This window comes from Stenella coeruleoalba (genome assembly GCF_951394435.1).
Source record: "Stenella coeruleoalba genome assembly, chromosome: 18".
Taxonomy (NCBI): domain Eukaryota; kingdom Metazoa; phylum Chordata; class Mammalia; order Artiodactyla; family Delphinidae; genus Stenella; species Stenella coeruleoalba.
This window is the reverse complement of record NC_137164.1, coordinates 11,234,715-11,256,568: the sequence shown is the minus strand read 5'-3', so window position 1 is coordinate 11,256,568 and position 21,854 is coordinate 11,234,715. Positions and strand designations below refer to the sequence as shown.

At 35.8% G+C, this 21,854-nt stretch overlaps 1 protein-coding gene across 8 annotated transcripts in view; it reads right to left on the bottom strand.

The window, feature by feature from the left end:
• Positions 1-21,854, bottom strand: part of NBEA (neurobeachin) — a 630,595-nt gene that overhangs the window by 237,224 nt on the left and 371,517 nt on the right. For all 8 annotated transcript variants that reach the window (XM_079902587.1, XM_079902590.1, XM_079902583.1 and 5 more), the window contains one exon: positions 1,452-1,576. In XM_079902587.1, the coding sequence (XP_079758713.1) occupies positions 1,452-1,576 (125 nt within the window). The remainder of the gene's footprint in view (positions 1-1,451; positions 1,577-21,854) is intronic.

Sequence of the window (21,854 nt, the reverse complement as noted above, 5' to 3'; positions counted from 1 at the left end):
CAATATTTTCCCTGTTCAATCCATCAAGAACATGAATGGCAACCTGTGTTATATATTAGGGTAAATTTTAAAACATATGGCTCATTTATTACTCTCAAATAAATAAAAATTAAAATAATAAAAACCCAAGTGATTGTGAGAACAAAAGTAGTCAATAACAAAAACATATGGACAGTGTTCAATAACGTTATTTTCTGAGTGTATATGGTTTATAAAATTATATTATCAATCAAACTTAAACTTTTTAGAGCATTTAAAAATAGGTAAACTGGGCTTCCCTGGTGGTGCAGTGGTTAAGAATCTGCCTGCCAGTTCAGGGCACATGGGTTCGAGCCCTGGTCTGGGAAGATCCCACAGGCCGCGGAGCAACTAAGCCCGTGCGCCACAACTACTGAGCCTGTGCTCTAGAGCCTGCGAGACACAACTCCTGAAGCCCGGACGCCTAAAGCCCGTGCTCTGTAGCAAGAGAAGCCACCGCAATGAGAAGAGTAGCCCCCGCTCACCGCCACTAGAGGAAGCCCGCGCGCAGCAACAAAGACACAATGCAGCCAAAAATAAATAAATAAATTTTAAAAAAGTAGGTGAACAGAGAGAATAGCCCTATGCATACTTCTTGGTGGATAGCAATCTAAAGTAGCAGCGTTTTTATTTAATTACAAAAAGTATTTTGATATTTACTATTTATTGTACATTTTATAAAGGACAACTTAGGGTGCAGTTCTACTGTAGTGTGATAATGGATGATATCTTTAATGTTGGATGGTCTTTTTCAAACTTTGTTTGCAATCCATTGGAGGGCTGAGAACCTAATGGGCATACTGAGGCACGATTTATTTATTAAACTGAAAATAAAAGAATAGAATAGGGTTAAACTACAGAATGCCATGTAATGAGATTATCAGTAAGACATTTGTTTCAGTTAAATACACAAGTATGTGCATGTGTATATGTATATACATAACAGTACACATATTTGTCTATATATTTCATGTATATATTTATATTCACACAGTATACAGATGTATATATACACACATACACACACAAATCATACGTAAAAATATATAAATCTGAATACACACTTACAGTAGTACATTGTTTTTTCCACGTTGGGTGAAAAAGTTTGAAAGATCAAAGCCTGAAAGACGCTGAAAAGGAAAATGATTTTACTCTTGTTTTAGGCTCTATGAGAAGGACGCTGGGTAATAACCAACTATGTAGAGGCTTCTAATCTATCACAGAGAAGCTGAAGAGTCTAACATACATCAAGTGGGAGAAATATTGGGTTGATTGAGTATAACTTAAATGACGCTGAAGGATAAAGCAGAACATAACATTTTTGGCTTATGACATGGAGAATTTTAAATGCTAGTGAAAAAAAAGAACTATCAACCACAAAGAGTCACCTCACATCCAGGAGTATTTTTTGTGTGAGAGGCACTGGTACTCACCATATTCTATTGCAGCTTTGAGCAATGCTTCAGCATGAGTGGAGCCAAATGCATTACGGACAAACCGTCTCCTTCGACGAAGATCATCTTCCCAGTAATCCAAACGCCAGAAATCGTGCAGTTGGCTAAGAATGGGAAGATAAAAAACAATAATAACTATTAATAATGATGTATAACTGGAAGTACATTTTTTCAAGTTATATACATTCACAGACTGCTTACACAATAAATTTTAAAAGCTTTGCACATTTTCTTTTTATAAGGATTAAATATTTTCTCTATTCAATTCATCAGGAACATGAATGGCATTACATATTATAAACTATGGTAAATTTAACTCTCCTAAATTAATAACTAATACAGTTAAATCTTTATTTCTTTGGTCTCATTGGAAAATTAAGATAACTTTTGAGATATCTATGTTTTACAACTGTGTTTATATACATATGTTTCCTCTACAAATGAACAAAACTTAAAATAGTAACATTCTCATATTTTAGGCATTATAACATTCAGCTCTGCTTTCTTTACAATGTTCTTCCTTCTACTGAAAACATTCATCACTGGGTGTTTAGTAACAAATGCAGCATCAAATTACAAGTATTAATGGCACAGTTTGCATTCTTTTACACTGTTTTTAACAAGGCTTGTAAATCACAGGATAGACCTCACTACAAATAGTTCACAATTTAATGACCATGGTTTCTTAGTACACTGAATTAAGAACTATAAAATATTGCCCACTTGGATTTGGTGGAAGAATGATTAAAATAATGTGCTGAAATATTCATTGAAATAATTCCCTACTGCCCACAGCAACATGAGAAAAGTGCAATTTTATCCATTATTAATAATACTGAATTAGAGCTGCAAAAAAATGCCAGTATGTGGTAATTGTCTTGGTAAATTATTATTCTAACGCTAAAGGAGTCCTTGGATGATTTTACAGCTTTCAGTTAATATAAACCATTAACAGCCATGGCCATCGTTGGTAACACTGTCTAAACTATGTTACACTTTAAACAATATTAAAAATCTACAAGATATTTCAGAAACTACTGAAATATGTTCGTTGTATATCAATGGAACATTTCATGGTATCATTTTTGTGTTCAATTTAATTTTAATAAACAGTGATAAATGCTACTGCTTGAGAAGTCTGTCTTTTTCTGTATAGTATCTGGAATAATATACTCAAAAGATAAAATTCTAATTTTCTTGAGCAGCACTATTCATAAAAACATATAAAATGCTTTCATAGAAGATTTGATTTCAGTTTTTATTTTGATATTTTACTGTAGGAGAACACTGTGTTTGATTAAGATGGAAACTATATATTTTGCTCATCATTATCTCTCTAGCACAACGTCTGGCACATACTATGTTTTTAATAAATATTCAATGAATTAATTAAAACAATTTTTTTTTACTTTGAAAATCTACAGAGAAGTATAGTCAGTGAGAACAATAATTTACTTCTGAAAAAAATTTAGATTTTATGGCTATTTAATTTTGTTTTCTATAGCTTAATTGTAAAAGAATATATCAATATAAGGGATATGTAAAAAGAACATTAAAATTATAATCATTTAAAGTATAATTTAATATACTTGTTTTTCTAAACATAATAATTATAATTTTATTTTTCTGTCAAAATAATGATTATCTGGTGATTAATTATTATGAGTAGTGTATCTCTGTCATTAATTTAAAATAGGAAAATTTCTATCCCTACAAATACAGATTAATCCTAGTAGTTTAAAGAAGAAAATGCTAAAAGCTTGCTATAATGATTTTCCTTAAAAGTATGTTAAAATTAAGTAACTGAATTCACTAGGAGAGACCTGAGATGTAATGTTTTCTCAAATTCCTGACCACAGACATACTTTCCTCTATTCCTCCCATTAAGAACAACTAAAAAAAAAAATTTATACGCTACATATAAAACAAACGTAACAAAACTCTGAAATGTGGGGAGCAGAAGGCAGACTGGCTAAGGACCACAGGGCCCAAGGAACAACAAAGTGGTGCGTTCCCTGGGTTATCTTTTTGTCTCATATACCCTAGATTTGGAGGCAAAGAAGCTAGCAACCCAGATCGACCAACAGGTACAGACAAAAAAAAAAAAAAAAAAGCCCCAACAAAAGCATGTTTCTCTAGCCGAAAGACCAGGAAAAGGGCATCCTAGGAAGCCAGGAAACTTTTAGACAATTATTTCCTCCAGCCAAACACCACAGAAAAACTATGCCTCTCATTCCCCCACACACACAATAGCAAAGGATGAGAGGGGAGCCTAGATCTGAAGCCTCCTGATGGTGTAATGAGGCGCCCTAACATCCAAACTGGGGTGGCATCAGAGAAGGTCATATAGGGAGCCAGGACTTTCACCTCTGCTGGCTGATGACAAGGTACCCCACCCTCAAGGAGTCACTCGAGACCATATGGAGAGACTGGATTCCCACACCCTGTGGTCAGTAATGAGGCATCCTTCTCTCTTCCCACTGGGGTGGGTTGGGAGGAGACATAGTAGAGAGTCAGGACTTTTACTACTAACCAGCAGCAATGAGGCCACCCCCATCAGTGGATACCACGTGGGGAGCTGGAACTCCCACCCCTGCCAAGCCATCATGAGGAGCTACCCACTCCCTGGATGTCAGTGGAAGGGAAGCGGGGAACCTAGATTTCTATCTCCACCTGGCATTGAAGAGGCAGTGCGCCCCACTTGTCCTGGTGGAGTAATGTCAGAGAAAAGTCAGCTAAAATAGAAGATTTGAATGAGATAAAAATATCTCAGAAAATCAAAAAAAAAAAAATCCAGGTTTCGATCTCAAATTACTTGTCATACCATGAACCATGACAGCATATTTCACATTCAAAGCTATGGTGGCCAGAGGAAGTGTAAAAGTTTTGTTATGTGCTAAAAGAACTGTCAACCCAGAATCCTATAACGAGTGAAAATATCCTTTAGGAATAAAGGAGAAATGAAAATATTTTCAGATGATGAAAAAGATTTGTCAGCCTCAGAGCTAGTCTAAAAAAATGGCTAATAGCAATCATGTAAACATAAGGGAAGCAATAAAAGAAGGAACATTGGAACATCAGGAAGGAAGAAAGGACATAAGCAAAGTATAAGTAAATATAATAGGATTTCCTTTTCCTCTTGAGTTTTGTTAATTATGTTTGGCTGTTGAAGCAAAAATTATAACACTGTCTGATGTGGTTCTAATTGTGGGTAGAGGTAATAGTCAAGACAAATATAAATGAGGGAGGGTAAAGGAATGTAAAGGGAGGTAAAGTTTCGATACTTCACTTGGAGTGGTAAAATGACACCACCAGTAGACTGTGATGAGCTATGTAGATATGATGTAATAATTAGAGCAACCACTAAAAAAGCTATTCAAAGACATGTGCAAAAAGTCACTATAGCTAATTAACTATCAGAAAGAGAAATTTGATACATTTACAACTGTATCAAAAAGAATACCTAGGAGTAAAGAGGTGAAAAGGCCTGTACAATGAAAACTAAGACACTGAATAAAGAAATTGAAGAAGACATAAAAAAGTGGAAATATAATCCTTGCTCATGGATTGAAAGAATTGATATTGTTAAAATGTACATGGCTACCCAAAGCAATCTACAGATTCAATACAATCTCCATCAAAATTCCAATGGCATTTTTCACAGAAATAGAATGAAGAATCCTAAACTTTGTATGGAACCACAAAAGGCCCAAATAGACAAAGCAATTTTGGGAGAGAAGAGCAAAGCTGTGGCATCATGCTCCCCGATTTCAAACTATATTACAAGGCTATAGTAATCAAGACAGTATGATATTGACATAAAAACAGACACACAACTTAATGAAACAGAATAGAGAGCCCAGATATAAACCCATGTATTTATGATATTTACGGCAAAGGAGCCAAGAATATGCAATGGGGAAAGGAAAGTCTCTTCAAAAAATGGTGTTGGGGAAACTGAACAGTCACATGCAAAAGAATAAAACTAGATCAGTCTTACACCATACATGAAACTCAACTAAAAATGGGTCAAAGACTTTAAAACATAAGACCTGAAACCACAAAACTCTTAGAAGGAAACACAGGCAGTAAGCTCCTTGACATTTGTCTTGGCAATGATTTTTTTGGATTTGACACAAAAAGCAAAGGCAACAAAAATAAAATAAACAAGTGGGATTATATCAAACTAAAAAGCTTCTGCAGAGAAAAAAAAATCAGTAAAATGAAAAGACAACCTACCAAATGAGAAAAAATATATTAGCAAACAATATATCTGGTAAACAATATAATATCCAAAATGTATAAAGAACTCATAAAACTCAAAAACAACAATAAAAACACCAAACAACCTGATTAAAAAGTGGGCAGAGGATCTAAATAGACCACAACAATGAAAAATTTTCATCTGTAGTTTCTAAAATCCATTATCCTCTCTTTTTTTTTTTTGAGGGAAGCAAGGATTGGGAAAATTTAGGTATTTGTTCTCTGATTTGTTCTTCTAGTATTTTCCCCATTTTCTATGTGGAAATTAACCTAGTATTACTGAGAGTCCAGTCTTTGATAATATTTGGGGTTTTCAATATTTGAACAGACATAAACTCTTAAGAAAAAACAACTTTGTTTCTTTCAAACCACAATTGTTTTTCTATTTATAGCTTAAAGATAGTGGAACTGAGTATAGATAAAATAACAATAGGTACTGAGAGTTGTGCTTTCAACTCTCAATAACATTAAACAGTATCATTCATTAAAATGGATACTCACTTATTTCCTTCTCTCCTTCCTTCAATGTTTCTATTCAAAAAGATATTTACTGAGTACTTATCCTGTGTTAGGCAATGCTCTTGGTGCTGAAGATATAACAGCATAATATGTATAATGAGATATACTCCTTTCCTTTTATTCTCACTCACACATTCTTCACTCTGCTTTCCCACTGAAATTTAATATATATTATTGACCCTTTAACTAAATCGCTCCTCTACCATTCCACCTATTTAATATTTCAACATAATAAGATACACTTTGCCATATTCTTCTGTAATATGTGAGGCATTCCAGGAAAAAAGATAATAATAGAGACTACTCTAATAAGTTTTAACTCTAGATGTGATTGTTATTAATAATTTGTAAGCACAATCAAAAATTTTTACTCTGTGATATGCCTATTTTGGTCAGTATATTTTGAGTACTCTGAGAGGTTCTTTTAATACCCTAAGTTAGGTTGACAAGCACTTCTCTTCTTGAAGGAGGGCTAATTTAGATTTCCTGCACTTGGAGAGCATCCAGGTGGACACATACAGAAGCCACTGTGCCATCATCTCCATGGTTGTGCAGGTAGTCATGCTGCACTGAAATTCTGCTTGGATTTGCAAGTTTTTAGCAGTGATAGTCTCATATGTGATACCTCTAATGATGTCACCTGGGAGGATGAATGTGATATCATATGTATTATTTCCCACTATTTATTTATTTTGGTCCTTACATCTATGTTTCTGCCTTTCATGACTGAATTACAGAAACATTGAGTATCATATGTATGTTTTGTTCAGGAGTGTGATTTTACAAGTATAGCACATAATTGCTAGAAAAGAGGAGGTAAAGAGCCAGTAACTAATGAAGGGAAGATTCCCAGTTAGGTTGTATTATGATAATTAATGTTACTATTGATGTAATGGTGTTCATTAATTAGAATTTGGTGTTATTTTAGCATAAATAGGGTTCAGGAAGTCGTAATTTTCCTCCATGAAATTTTTGATAGTTATACTTTAGACTTAGGAGAATGCACTTAATTTTCTTAAAAGGGGTCCCTCCTCCCCTTCCAGGAATCAATCACCTTCATAAGCTGGAGGGAAAACTGAATTTACCTGGTAAAGAATAACTGAACTGTTAATTGGTTACTTGATATTTGATAACAAAAACTACCCAGTGGAATAGAGAAAAGAGTGAAAGGAACAAAGGAATATCTTGCTAAACATACACACAAAATTCAGTAAGAACTCGAATCTCTGCTTGGCTAAAGAACTGGTGGTGATCACTGAGGTCAAGACTTCTGTGCATGACTTCTAATCCTACCAAGAACGACCAAAAACACAAATGCTAACTGAGAGACTAGTAGTTAAAAATTGTTATCCTCTCCTCCTCTGGACACACTGTAGATTACACTCCTCTATCTGTTTTGAAATAAGGCATGCCCATGTGACTTTCCTCAGCTAATAAAATGTGAAAGGTGAGTCACTTCCAGACAAAAGTTTTAAGAGCCAATGAAAATTTGCCATGTTCCCTTCCCTCCGCTGTAGGAATGAAGAAAATAAGCATGGATGTGGAGTCTCCATCATTTTGTATCCCTGAGTGACTTCGAGGGGCAGAGCTTCCCCATGGTTCCACGCAGAACATGTAGTATGAGTGAGAAATAAACTTCTCTTGTGTTGAACTTCTGAGATTTGAAGGTCCCATGTCACTGTAGTAAATAACCCCAGAATTGAGTAAGTTCCTAGAATAATAATACTTACAGAAGGACTAGTATTTACTGAGAGATTATTGTATTCCAGGTACTTTTCTAAGCATTGCATATGTATTAAGTCGTTTACTCTTCATAAATTCCCTTTAAGATAAGTGAACTCATTTTACAAATTAAGAAATGGAGACACAGGAAGGCTAAGTGATGCGCCCAAGATTAAGCAACCAGTAGGTGGCAGAAGAAGTATCTGTCCTCAGGCTGGCTGACTTTCTAGCTCATGCCACACTGCCTCTAACTGTAAAGAGAGCAACCAAGGAAACAAAATATCTTGAGGATATTACACTTAAAGCACCAGCACAGCTGATTCCTGCTTCTTTATAATCAGAACTAATTATTCTGAATGAAAAATGATAATTGTGAAGTAGATAGAATGCTCTGTGTATATTGCATATGTTCATTCCTTTAGTCAACAAATATTTATTGAACACCTAAGAGCCAGGGATAGGCTAAGTACTAGACTTCCATAGATGAATAAACTGACATGGTTTGTGCCTTTGTGCAGCTTTCAGTCTATTTCATAATTTAAATAAATAAACTTATAGTTAATTTTTTGTAAGTGTTAAGAAGGAAACAGATGAGATACTCTCTTTAATAAAAATGGGGAACCAACTTACTGCATAAGTGAATGTACAAGTAAACAAGTGTGAGTATGCTAATGAAACATGGTTACAAAGTATGTTGGCAAAACAAACTGTATTTATTGGCACTCTTAGTTCTCCTTCATAAGAAAAATCATCAGCCTTTTATTAACAGGTCTTGTGGGTTATTTAGTCAATTCCTAGTAATATATATTACCTCAATGCTGTAAGTGTGTGTGTGTGTGTGTGTGTGTGTGTACACACACTCTCATCTAAAGGATATATCTACACATACACATTTGATATATGCCTTAAGCCATTAATACTGTTCTGACTCTCTTATGTATTACTAAGCACTTCTTCCAGTCTCCTTTCTCTGACACACTTACATCCTCTCTGACCTGAGGTCATGTATTATATCTGATAATTTAATTACAAATTGATTGTGAAGCTCCTGAAAGATGCATTCTTCCTGTCTTTGAAAAGTGTACTCTCACATCCTGACACTGTAAAGTCATATTTCACAAAGCCAAATCCTAGTCTTCAGGCCAGTCTTTCCAAGTCAGGCTAGTTTGTTCTCTCTCCCTGTATTACTGAACCTGGAAGGAAAGATAGGATTCCAAACACACCACTGGGGACGCGTTACAGCTGTCTGTCTATATCATTTGTTCCCATGCATATCAGTGGGGAGTAGTTACTGTGAATGATGATTCTTGAGAAACTCTATGAAACATTTTGGATTCACAGAGAGGGAGATAGTGATTGATGAACATATGTGAATTAAACTAGGTTTCCAATTAACTATAATGAAGCTTTAGATGAAAAAATAGTGAATATTATTAAAGTGTGTGTTAGACTGCATAAGCCATATTTAATAGTGAGAAAAGTTTTGTTAGCAGCCAAATCAGACATCTTAAAGGCATGAAAAAGAAAGTGGGTAGGAAAGTAAACTTTTTGTCTAAAATTTTGTTTCCATTACAGGTTTCTTATTTTGACCCAAGTTGTGATCTAACTTTCTGCTAATGTTTCTGTTCTCTCTGGATGGTCCCATAGGTAGCTTATGCTACCTTCTCCCTTCCTTTCCCCTTGTACTGTTTACTGCAGCAGCGATCCATTGTACTTCTTTGCATCACATTTGCTCCTAATTTCCTTTTTTATCAAAAAAAGGAAAAGGTGGGCTTCCCTGGTGGCTCAGTGGTTGAGAGTCCGCCTGCCGATGCAGGGGACATGGGTTCATGCCCTGGTCCGGGAAGATCCCACATGCCGCGGAGCGGCTGGGCCCGTGAGCCATGGCCGCTGAGCCTGCGCGTCCGGAGCCTGTGCTCCACAACGGGAGAGGCCACAGCAGTGAGAGGCCTGCGTACCGCAAAAAAAAAAAAAAAAAAAAAAAAAAAAAAAAGGAAAAGGCAATATCATTTGGTTAAAATATGATAGTATAATCTTAGTCACAGTGCATGAAAAATAAAGCCTTTCAGAATAAAATATACTACAAAAGAAAATTCTTAGTTTATTTAAGGTGACCTTTGAAAAGCCATGTTGATGTTGTCCATTAATTTTAAAGAGAGATATATTTATACTGTAAGTTTGAAGGCAGACAAATGTCTATTTGATAAAGGGCAGAGCAAATCATTCAAGAAAAAAATCATTGCGTCCTTAAAATAATCATATCTGAGGGCTTGTATTTCTTTTTTATTTATTGTTGCAGAATGAAAATTCTCCTAATAGAGTACTGGATGTTTTGTTTGATTCTTTAATTTGCTTTTTCTTTTCTTCTCTTTTCTTATGGAAAGCAGTTTTCTGGGGACAAAAAATATTTAGGTGACTCCTTTTGCTTTTTGGGTGTACCACCACTCCCTATGAGCCTGGTTTTCTGGTATTGTAAGGAATACAGTGGTTTTATAGTATTTAAGGGATAGTTTTCCATGTGAAAATGATAGATGAGAAAAATAATCCCCTAAGCATCTGGTCAGGTTCCATACGCTACTGCAAGACACCAGAGCAGCTATTGTGTGTTGTGTAGGAAACTGGGCTCAATTCTTACAAAATACTTATTTACCATGTTTGTAAATTCTGAATCTCCACTAAAGGAGGAGGAACAAATTTAGGAGTTGAGTATCCAGACAGATCAGTAGAGTTGGTTCTCGAACTTTCCTTAATCTAGAGCTGAAGAGGAAGAGCCTCCCAACAAGAATTCCACTAACTCCTTTCTTGTAACAGTTACATTTACTAACGAGGTTGCCTGGTAGGATCAGAAAAGGTTTGGTTCCAGCAAATGGAAAGATTTTAATGATAAACACTTTATGGGACATCTTCCTTTTTATAACTTTCACTTCTTAAACTCTTTCACTTTATTAACATTTGAAAAGAAGTAGTGGCTCCAAATCATGAATTAAATAAGGAGGCAGGGCTGGAAAGTAGAAAAGAGAAATAGTTTCCAAAAAGAAAAAAAAAATAAATAACTTTATTCAATGAGCTCTCTATGACCCACCTGATCAGCAAATGTTGAATTGCATTTTCACTCTTTGTCTTTAACCAACTACTCTTCTGGCTCAGGCTTTATTTATTTATTTACTTTTGGGCAGCAACATACAAAGCTTTTTAGTGAATAGCTACACTCCTTTTTATACATTTCCTTTTCCAGTAGAGCTAGTCTCAATTTAAGCAGTCTTAGGGCAGCAATAATTACTTTTATCTTAATTAGGAAAATTGTAAAATTCCTTGTGAAACACTTAATTCTATACAGCAATTCTATCCTACTTGACGAAAGTAGATATTCTTTCATCCTAATAATTACTGCTGTGGTGAATAGGCTTAATTATTTTTAGAAATTATAATTAAAAATTCTTCCCCATAAGACAGAAATTGATCACTATAAGAAATCACAGGAAAGGATTTGCTTAACTTTGAGGAATATCCTTATGCTACATAGTACAATTTTCAATTATCTTTAAAATTATATCTATTACTGCAAAGTAAATGTTTTTTCAATAGCTTAAAATATTTCATATAAAATGTATCTTATTAGTTATATAACATTTATTGATACATGCCTGCCTGGTATTATTTAAAATTAAGTTTATGATTTTCACTGTTGCATTCTCTAAACCTCAGTTACTTCATTTACAAAATGGGGATGAATAAAGCCTACATTATAGAATTGTTGTAAGGAATGTATTTAGAGTGTTCAGCCCAATGCATGGTACACAGAAGTCAGCAGCAGGAGCAGGAGGCAGCATAGTTAGAAAAAGGTTCAAATCCCAGCCCTGACACTCACTATGTAAATGACAACCTGTCTGAGTATTAGTTTTTTTATTTACACGGGAGTAATAGTTCTCATTAATGCTCTCCATTCAGTGCTTGCTACAAGTCCACCAATAAATAGTAGTTATATCAGCTGTTATACAACTTTAAGTGTATACAGTTTTGCATTTCTATCAAACTAAAACAAGAAGTTTTCCAGAAATTCAGATATAGTTTTGAAAGGTCTAACATTTTTTAATGCAACATTTAACTGCAGTGACAGATACGCAGAAGTAAATCTTTTAGTCTGCTCTGCAGGGTCCATGGAGTGCCCCTCTTTCCAATATCATCACCCTTATTGCATTATTTAGAACCTCTATTCCCCTCAGACTGTCCCCCAAACTTGCGCTGTTCATTCCTAGTTATGTGCTATTCCTCTCATTAAAATGTTCATGCTTATCCAATTAGCAATTAATCGTGTATTACTCTTCGCGATGTTTCTATGTTTGTTCTGTATCACATGCCAGTCTTCCCTCTAAAACATCCTTGATTACAAATTTGGCAACTAAACATTTGTTTATATTCTGGTAGATCTCAACTGTTCATTTAATCATGCATTTACACTTTGACTCTCTTACTAGATTATAAACTAGTGATCAGGGTATTTGTCTTACGCAGCTTTGCAACCCCACAGTACTTAGAACAGTTTGCAAACAGGTATGCAATAATACTTGTTAATTTAATTGCTCTCTCATGGTATTTTCATGTAATAAAATTAGATTTAACTTTTAAAACAAAATTATGACAGAGACAAGTCTTGAAAGGCAGAGCAACGCTACTAATTACTAGACATGCTAATGAATTTTAACAAAACCATATATGGCCTTTTCAGCTTTTACACTAATACACACTAAGTGGGGTGGAAGTAGTTATCGAACTCCTGACAATGGAACTAAAAGTATCACTTTCTTAGTAGCTTATCATGCCTTTGTAGAGGAATGATTTGCCAGTGTCATATTTAACCCAAATAGAAAAGTACAACAGCAAATTAGGAACATGGTGACAATTTCGTCAGCCTTTGTGAAGTGTGCTTTAGGCTACACGATCATTTCAGTGATCAAATGCAAGCTGGTCCATTTGTATTTGTTTCTTTCTGTTATTTGTGAGGCAAGTTATCTAACACATTTATTTTAAATTAATTGAAAAAGTATGCTTACTTGTTTCACAATTAACTTTCTATTTACAAAAGCTCTTAACTCTGTTGACACTCAATTTTGTCCATTCAGAAAACAACCAAATCCTACACCCCCTCTAATTTTTTTTTTTTCTGATAAATATGTCAAAAATATAAAACCAGGGGGCTTCCCTGGTGGCACGGTGGTTGAGAGTCTGCCTGCCGATGCAGGGGACGCGGGTTCGTGCCCCGCTCCGGGAGGATCCCGCCTGCCGCGGAGCGGCTGGGCCCGTGGGCCAGGGCCGCTGGGCCTGCACGTCTGGAGCCCGTGCTCCGCAACAAGAGAGGCCACGGCAGTGAGAGGCCCGCGTACCGCAAAAAGAAAAAAAAAAATGTATATATATATTTCCTTCCCTGATTTATATTTGTTACACTAACAGACAAGAAAGGAAAACACCCACTACTTGAGCATGAATACAGCAAACCTTTCATGATATATTTACCCCTAATTCTCATTAATGTACATAAATATTTTAAAAATCTGTATTCACAATAGAGGAATAATTCTGTCATTATTTAAAAACTGGTATTTAAAAATAACATTTAATTTTGAATTCATTTTTAGTGTTCAGGTATACAGTGTTTTTCCAAAGGGTAGCATAACATGTGCTTATATAACTTAATTATATTTAAATATTCACCTCAATATTCATGCCTCATTTATTAAAGTTACATTTAAGTTTTCTATTAAAATGTAATATTTAAATATTTTTCTTATTCACTTTTTGAGAGGCTTTAAACTATTTTCCCAATTTAGATAAGTTTCTTGCATAAACATTTATTTTGACTCAACTTTCAAAATTTAAATAGTTCATGTAAATTTGATACTAATTAGGACATACCAATGAAAGAAGATTTGTTCTGCACGTATACACATCCTTTTATTACAGATGGACAGTTGTTACTCAGTATTTAATCAATTTCATATTTCCTCTTTTACATAAAGACAGCTTATATGCTTAAAACAATGACATAAAGACATGACTAGAAAACTCAGCACACAGCTCAAAATTCACCAATCCATATGTATTGATTTGACCTTTAATGGAAGTTTTTTCTGTTTTGTTTTGTTTTGTTTTTGCGGTACACGGGCCTCTCACTGTTGTGTCCTCTAGAAAAACTCAATTAACAAAGCCCCTAAACAGGGCTCTAGTGAAGAGTCTCATATGCAAGTGGAAATCTGCATTAAACAAAACTGTTTAATTTTCTTTAATTCAACATCCCAACTCAACATCCCAAACTCATCTGACCATGTAATACTTTACCCAAGTAACACTTATTGACAGCCCTTGGATCATACTTTGGAATATGTTGCCAGTGATGTGCTGATTTTTTCATTTAAAACTATTAGGTAGGACTTCCCTGGTGGCACAGTGGTTAAGAATCTGCCTGCCAACACAGGGGACATGGGTTCAATCCCTGGTCTGGGAAGATCCCACATGCCGCGGAGCAACTAAGCCCGTGTGCCACAACTACTGAGCCTGCACTCTAGAGCCTGTGAGCCACAACTACTGAGCCCGTGTGCCTAGAGCCCATGCTCCACAACAAGAGAAGCCACTGCAATGAGAAGCCCCCGCTCGCCGCAAATAGAGAAAGCCTGCATGCAGCAATGAAGACCCAACGCAGCCCCCCCCCAAAAAAAAAGAAAAAAGAAAAAGAAAAACAAGATAAAGAAATTAAAAAAAAAAAAAAAACCCAAACCATTAGGTACTATAAGCCAGGGGCTGATCAGTATGTTAGCTCACTCATGCAACCTCCCACATGCTCATGAGGGCAGAGACCTCTTCTGTCTTTATCATTGCTGTACCCCAGTCCTTAGAAATAACCTCTATTTCAGGACCTGTTTTTAGTGACTACTATCCTCTAGTACCTGTGTTAGGAGTTAGGCCAATAAAGATTAAGGAGTATCTTCTACTTGAGAAGATGAGGACAAGATATAAACAATTACAATAAAATGTGGTGAGTGATGTTTGAATAAAGTGCTTTGAGGGCAAACGAGAAAGACTTATGAATTCGCCTGGAGAGGCCAGGAAGAGATGATGCTAGAAATAAGCCTTTAAAGAATAAAGAAGGATGTACCAGGTGAAGGAGGAAAGAAGAGGTATGGACCCTGTGCTACAGCCACACTGAAAAACTATACCCCTAAAGTTTCTAACTCTAATAACATTGATTTTATAGTGATTTTCTCTTTTCTTCTAACATTGGAGTGCTCCATAAATAAATGAATGGATAAATGAATTTTGTTTCAGTGAGATTTGTGGTTATATCAAGCATTCCATAGTTTGAGTCCCATCCAAACATTCCCAGGGAACTTTCCAGTCTACAAATTCCAGACTAGAAATGGTAAAATACAGAAAAAGAAAGGCTATTGTGGACTGAGGCAGTAGGAGGAGGAAGGGTTGAGTCAGACTACAGACAGCATCCAGGCCTGTGTGAAGTTTTTTGATCATCTTTGATATTCTGAACTCTAAAGTTATTTTCCCTCTTTGTCTTTCCCAAGGTTTTGTTATGATGTTTCAAAAACTTTACCATTTCTCGTGCTCTGAAAAAATCAGGGCATGCTAGATGTCTCTGTTTTCTTTTTTGTGACACTCTTTGAGCTAATGTTTTCTGAGTAACAAATATGAATTAGGCACCATATTATATCCTATAAACATATCATTTAATCCTTATAACAGTTGTATGAGATGTATATTAACCCCAAATGTCACAGATAAGGAGAGGATGGTCAAGAACTCATACCCCAAGCCCAACCAGCAGGTTCAGTATTCAATAAACACATACTTATTTAATGGCTATGCTGGAACAGGTACTGTTTCTAGGAGCTAGGGATACAGTAATGATCAAGACTGAAAAGATCTCTGCCCTCACGGAATGTACAGTTTCATGTAGGAAACAGAAAATAAGTATGTAAAAAAAAGTTTAAAAAAGGATACTAATAAGAGTTATGAAGAAAATAAAGCTTAGTTAAGGGATATAGAGTGACTGTATTACATACACTGTACTTAGGGAAAGCCTCTATGAGACGGTAACATATGAGCAGATATCTCAGTGATGAGAAGAATCCTGTCACCCAAAGACAAAAGGTAAAGGCATTCTAGACAGTAGAGAGAGCTAGCTGAGAAGGCATTACACTGGATATGAGCTTGGTATGTCTGAGTACAGAAAGGATGTTAGTGTGGCTTAAGCTTAGAAAATAAGAGGATCAAATGTGCTCTGAAATTAGGCAGGTGCAGGATCATTTAGGATTTTGAAGGAGTCTTTGGAAAAGTTTAAGAAAGGAGTAGTAATAAGATCTGATTTATCCTTTATCTCGCTTTGGCTGCTGTGTGAGGAAAAAAACAGTACAGGGTTAGTGTGGAAGCTGAAAGGTAGGTTAGGTAGGAGGATGCTGGAGAAGCTGAGATGGAAACAGTTGTGGTAGATAGCACTGGAGCTGGAGAGAAGACATCAGATCTTGGATATATTTTATAGACAGAGCCAATAGGAACAGCTGATATAATACAGAGGCAGAGGAAAGGGGTATTGGAAGAGTGGTGAGGAAAAGAGAGGAATGAAAAAATCACTCCTAGTTGGAGGCACAAGCTCCTAATAAACTGAATCTTCCACAGATAACAACCATAAAATCTGAGCAAACTAGAAAAAACAACCTGAGAGCTGTGCAGAGTAAACAAAATCAGTGTGATTCTGCAGGGGTGTTAAAATTGAAGGAAGTGATCAATACAGGGTGAGTTCTTCTTTTATTTTTTTTATTATTATTTTGTTTTGTGGCCTCTCACTGTTGTGGCCTCTCCTGTTGCGGAGCACAGGCTCCGGACGCGCAGGCTCAGTGGCCATGGCTCACGGGCTCAGCCGCTCCGCGGCATGTGGGATCTTCCCGGACCGGGGCACGAACCCATGTCCCCTGCATCGGCAGGTGGACTCTCAACCACTGCGCCACCAGGGAAGCCCAAGTTCTTCATTTTTGAGGGTTTGTCTCCAAGGCAGCTACAATCATGGCAATGATGCAGGTGACTGAAACTCTGATAGAAAGCCTGCTTCTGGACATAGGAACAAAGGGAAGGAGCTTGAGGTAGATAGGAATGCTGGAGAGTGAGGTGGGAACCATGAAAAACAGAGTGCCTGAGAAGGGGAATGCCAAATTCTATGTTTAAATCCTTTTCAAGTCTCTTGCTGGATTGTGAACTATGCATGAGTAAGACAGACAAAAGTAGTCTGAACTAAGATCTGAGCCACAACCCACTGTAGATGTGACAGACTTTACACAGTTTGAGTCTAACCCAGTTAACTGCCTGCTAAAAGAATAATATCAATACCCCTTAGAGGAATATAACAGAATTCAGTTTCTACCACATAACATTTACAATTTCTGGGATACAACAGAAAGCTACAAAAAGCTGGAAACTACGACCCATTTTCAAGAAAACAGATAATCAATGGATGTCAACCAAAAAATGATTCAAGTGTTGAAATTATTAGATACGGGCTTCAAAGTAACTATTATAATGAAGTAAAGGAAAACACAATCATAATGAATGAAAAATAGGAAATCTCAGCAAATAGAAAATTTTGAAAGAGAAGCAAATCAAAATTTTAAAATGCAAAAGTAAAATGTTGGAAATAATAATTCATTGGATAGGTTTAACAGCTGAAGGGAAATACAGGGAAATTCAGTTAAACTCAAGATTTATCAGTAGAAATTATCCAGCTTGAAGGAGAAAGAGAAAAATGATTGAAAACACTAACAGAGACTTAGGTATTTGTAGTAAAATATCAGAAGGTCTACTGTACATGCAACTGGAGTTCCCAAAACAGAAGAGTGCAGCAGGAAACTATTTAAATAAAAAAGGGCACCAAATTTTCCACATTTGGAATGATATAAATTGATAGATTTAAGAATTTGAATGATTCCCTAGAGGATAAAGGTAAAGAAAACCACACCTAGGGAACATCATAGTCAAACCGTTGAAAACCAAAGATAAAGACAAAACTTTGAAAGCAGCCAGAGAAAAAGACACATTACATATAGGGGGAAAAAATGGAGCACAGAAAACAGTAGGAAAACATCTTTAAAGTTCTGAAAGAAAAATAATATACTATCAACCCAGAATTCCACATCTAGTGAAAATATCCTTCAAGAAGACAAAATAATCACCTTTGCAGCAAAAGAAAAAGTATGAGAGTTCACTGAGATCTGCACTATCAGATATGATAAAGGAAATTCTCAGTCTGAAGGAAAATACCAGATGGAAACTTGAATCTTCTGAAATGACCAAAGAGCACTAGAAATGGTAAATGTATGGGTAATATAAATATTTTCCCTCCTAATTTTTTAAACATACATATGATGCCAAAGCAAAAATTATGATACGCTCTTGTGGGATTCCTAAGGTAGGCAGGTGTAATAATATATTATACAAGAAACAGAGCACAAAGGATTCTCGGCGGGGTATGTGGCAGGTAAATGGATTCATATGGTTACAGGGTTTTTAAATTTTACATGAACTGGTACACTATTAAATCTATGCAGATTGAAAACTAAGGTGTATAAAATAATCCCTAGATAAACCACTTGAAAAATAGAGCTAAAAAGCCAATACATAAATTAAAATGAAATTCTAAAATATAGTCAAATAATCCAAAATAAAAGCAAAAGGAGGGGAACAAAGAAATAAAGAAACAAACAAACAAAAAAAAAACAGAAGAGACACACAGAAAACAAATATTAAAATTATAGAGCTAAATCTAACCATATAACAATTACTAATTATTAAATGCTAATAGGCTAAATATTCCAATTGAAAAAGAGATATCAAAATTGATTAAAAAGCAATACCCAACTAGATGCTGTGTACAAGAGATGCACTGAAAATACAAAGACACAGATGGGTTGAAAGCAAATGGATGGAAAAGGATATATAAAAAATAAGCATATGAAGCTACAGTGGCTCATCAAAAAATCTACAAACAATATATACTGGAGAAGGTGTGGAGAAAAGGGAACCCTCCTGCACTGTTGGTGGGAATGTAAATTGATACAGCCACTATGGAGAACACTATGGAAGTTCCTTAAAAAGCTAAAAATAGAACTACCATAAGACTCAGCAATCCCATTACTGGGCATATACCCTGAGAAAACCATAATTCAAAAAGAAACATGTACCACAATGTTCACTGCAGCACTATTTACAATAGCCAGGACATGGAAGCAACCTAAGTGTTGATCAACAAATGACTGGATAAAGAAGATGTGGCACATATATACAATGGAGTATTACTCAGCCATAAAAAGAAACAAAATTGAGTTATTTGTAGTGAGGTGGATGGATCTAGAGTCTGTCATACAGAGGGAGGTAAGTCAGAAAGAGAAAAACAAATACCGTATGCTAAAGCATATGTATATATATGGAATCTAAAAAAAAAAAAAAGGTTCTCATGAACCTAGGGGCTGGACAGGAATAAAGGTGCAGACGTAGAGAATGGACTTGAGGACATGGGGAGGGGGAAGGGTAAACTGGGACGAAGTGAGAGAGTGGCATGGACATATATATACTACCAAATGTAAAATAGATAGCTAGTGGGAAGCTGCTGCATAGCACAGGGAGATCAGCTCAGTGGTTTGTGATCACCTAGAGAGGTGGGATAGGGAGGGTGGGAGGGAGGCTCAAGAGGGAGGGGATGTGGGGATATATTTATACATATAGCTGATTCACTTTGTTATACAGTAGAAACTAATGCACCACTGTAAAGCAATTATACTCCAACAAAGATGTTAAAAAAAAAAAAAAGAAGCTAGAGTGGCTTTGTCATTAACAGGCAAAGTATATTTTAAAACAGGGAGTATTACCTGAAATAAAGAGGGATATTTAATCTTGATAAAGGGGTCAATTCTTCAAGAAGATGTAATATTCCTGGTATTTAGCTAATATCAGAGCCTCAAATTACGTGAAACAAAACTGACAGAATTAAAGGAAGAAATAGATAATCTCACAATGATACCAGGGGATTCTAACACCCCTCTTCAATAGACAAAACGAGTAAACAAGAAATCAGTAAAGACATAGACCATATGAGACATATTATCAACCACTTTGACCTAATTTAAATTTATAGATGGGTATGCTCAATGACTAAAGAATGCACACCACTTTCAAGTGCACAGTATGTTCCCCAAGATATGCCATATATACTAGGTCATAAAGCAACCTTTACATTTAAAATAATTGAAATTATAAGGAGTATATTCTTTGACTACAATGGAATAAATAACAAGGTATGTATAAACACCCCAAATATGTGCAAATTAAACAACACACATAAATAATACATAGGTTATTAAAGAAATAAAAAGTAGGAAATGTTTCAAACTTGATGATAACCAAAGTATAACAAATGTGAGATGCAGCTAATGCAGTGAATAGGAATAAATTTATAGCTTTAAATACTTATATTAGAAAAGAAGAAAGTCTAAAACCAATAACCTAAGCTTGCATCTCAAAAAACTAGTAAATGAAGAGGAAAGTAAACCTAATATAAGTAGAAAAAAATAATAAAGGTCAGAGCAGAAATCACAATTATTATCTGGCAGAGAATTTGTTAATCTAGCTAGCTTAGGTTTGGAAATCTCCCAAGACTGAGTCTGTGTTCTGTGTTTATGTGTATGCACATGTTATGCAGAGTAGACAGCAGGATCTAGAGCCACTAATGCCCAGTTTTACGAGTTTGGTTAGTAGGAGCTCTTGCTCGTATAGCAAGAAGAATAAATTTGTATCAATTCTTTGAATTTACTGGTAAATTAGAATCAGACCATTTTCATTTAATTTGGAAAATCTTTACAATAACAACTTGAAAAAACTAAAGTTTTAAAACATTACAGCTTTACTGTGATGCATAAATTTTCATCAATTATATACATAATTTAAGCTCTACTGTAAGACCATAAATAAGGAAAGAAAGAGGAAGGAAGGAGGGGAAGGAAGAAAGGACACAACAGAATTACATCCTCCCTTGTGTCCCGAGGTGACAATTCTTTTCTTCATTGGTAAAGAAATATCTAAGTTTCTGGGACTTCCCTGCTGGTGCAGTGGATAAGAATTTGCCTGCCAATGCAGGGGACATGGGTTCGAGCCCTGGTCCAGGAAGATCTCACATGCCACAGAGCAACTAAGCCCATGCGCTACAACTACTGAAGCCTGCACACCTAGAGTCTGTGCTCTGCAAAAAGAGAAGCCACTGCAATGAGAAGCCTGCACACCGCAACGAAGAGTAGCCCTTGCTTGCCGCAACTAGAGAAAGCCTGCACGCAGGAATGAAGACCCAATGCAGCCAAAAAAAAGAAAGAAATACTTAAGTTTCTGTTCCTAGAGGCAGTGTTTTCTGATCTGTACAGAGTTCCGCTGAAGTGTTCCATTGTACGGTGGAGACAGATCAATCCATTATTGATGAGGAGCGAGATAGAAAATAATTAGGTAAGACATTTTCTGGAATTAACTCTTTGGTCCTTGGCTATACAAAGACACATAAATAAGTTAAATAAACAATCTCTTCCTTTTCAGAAGGGCAAGATAAGCTATTTCCCTACAGTTAGTACATCTGCCTAGGTATGATGATACAAAATAGTTCAAATAGAAAGGTAAGGCTTAGTTACTGTGATAGGCTGTATCTTACAATAGAATATCTACAATGGGCTCCTGGTGTTGAAGATAAAACCCCTGATAAGTGTACTACTGTTCAACAAATATCCACAGGGACCATGAGCCAATTAGACAGACTTTTCCTGAAGGTGCATAACTGGAGTCTAGGTTTGCTCT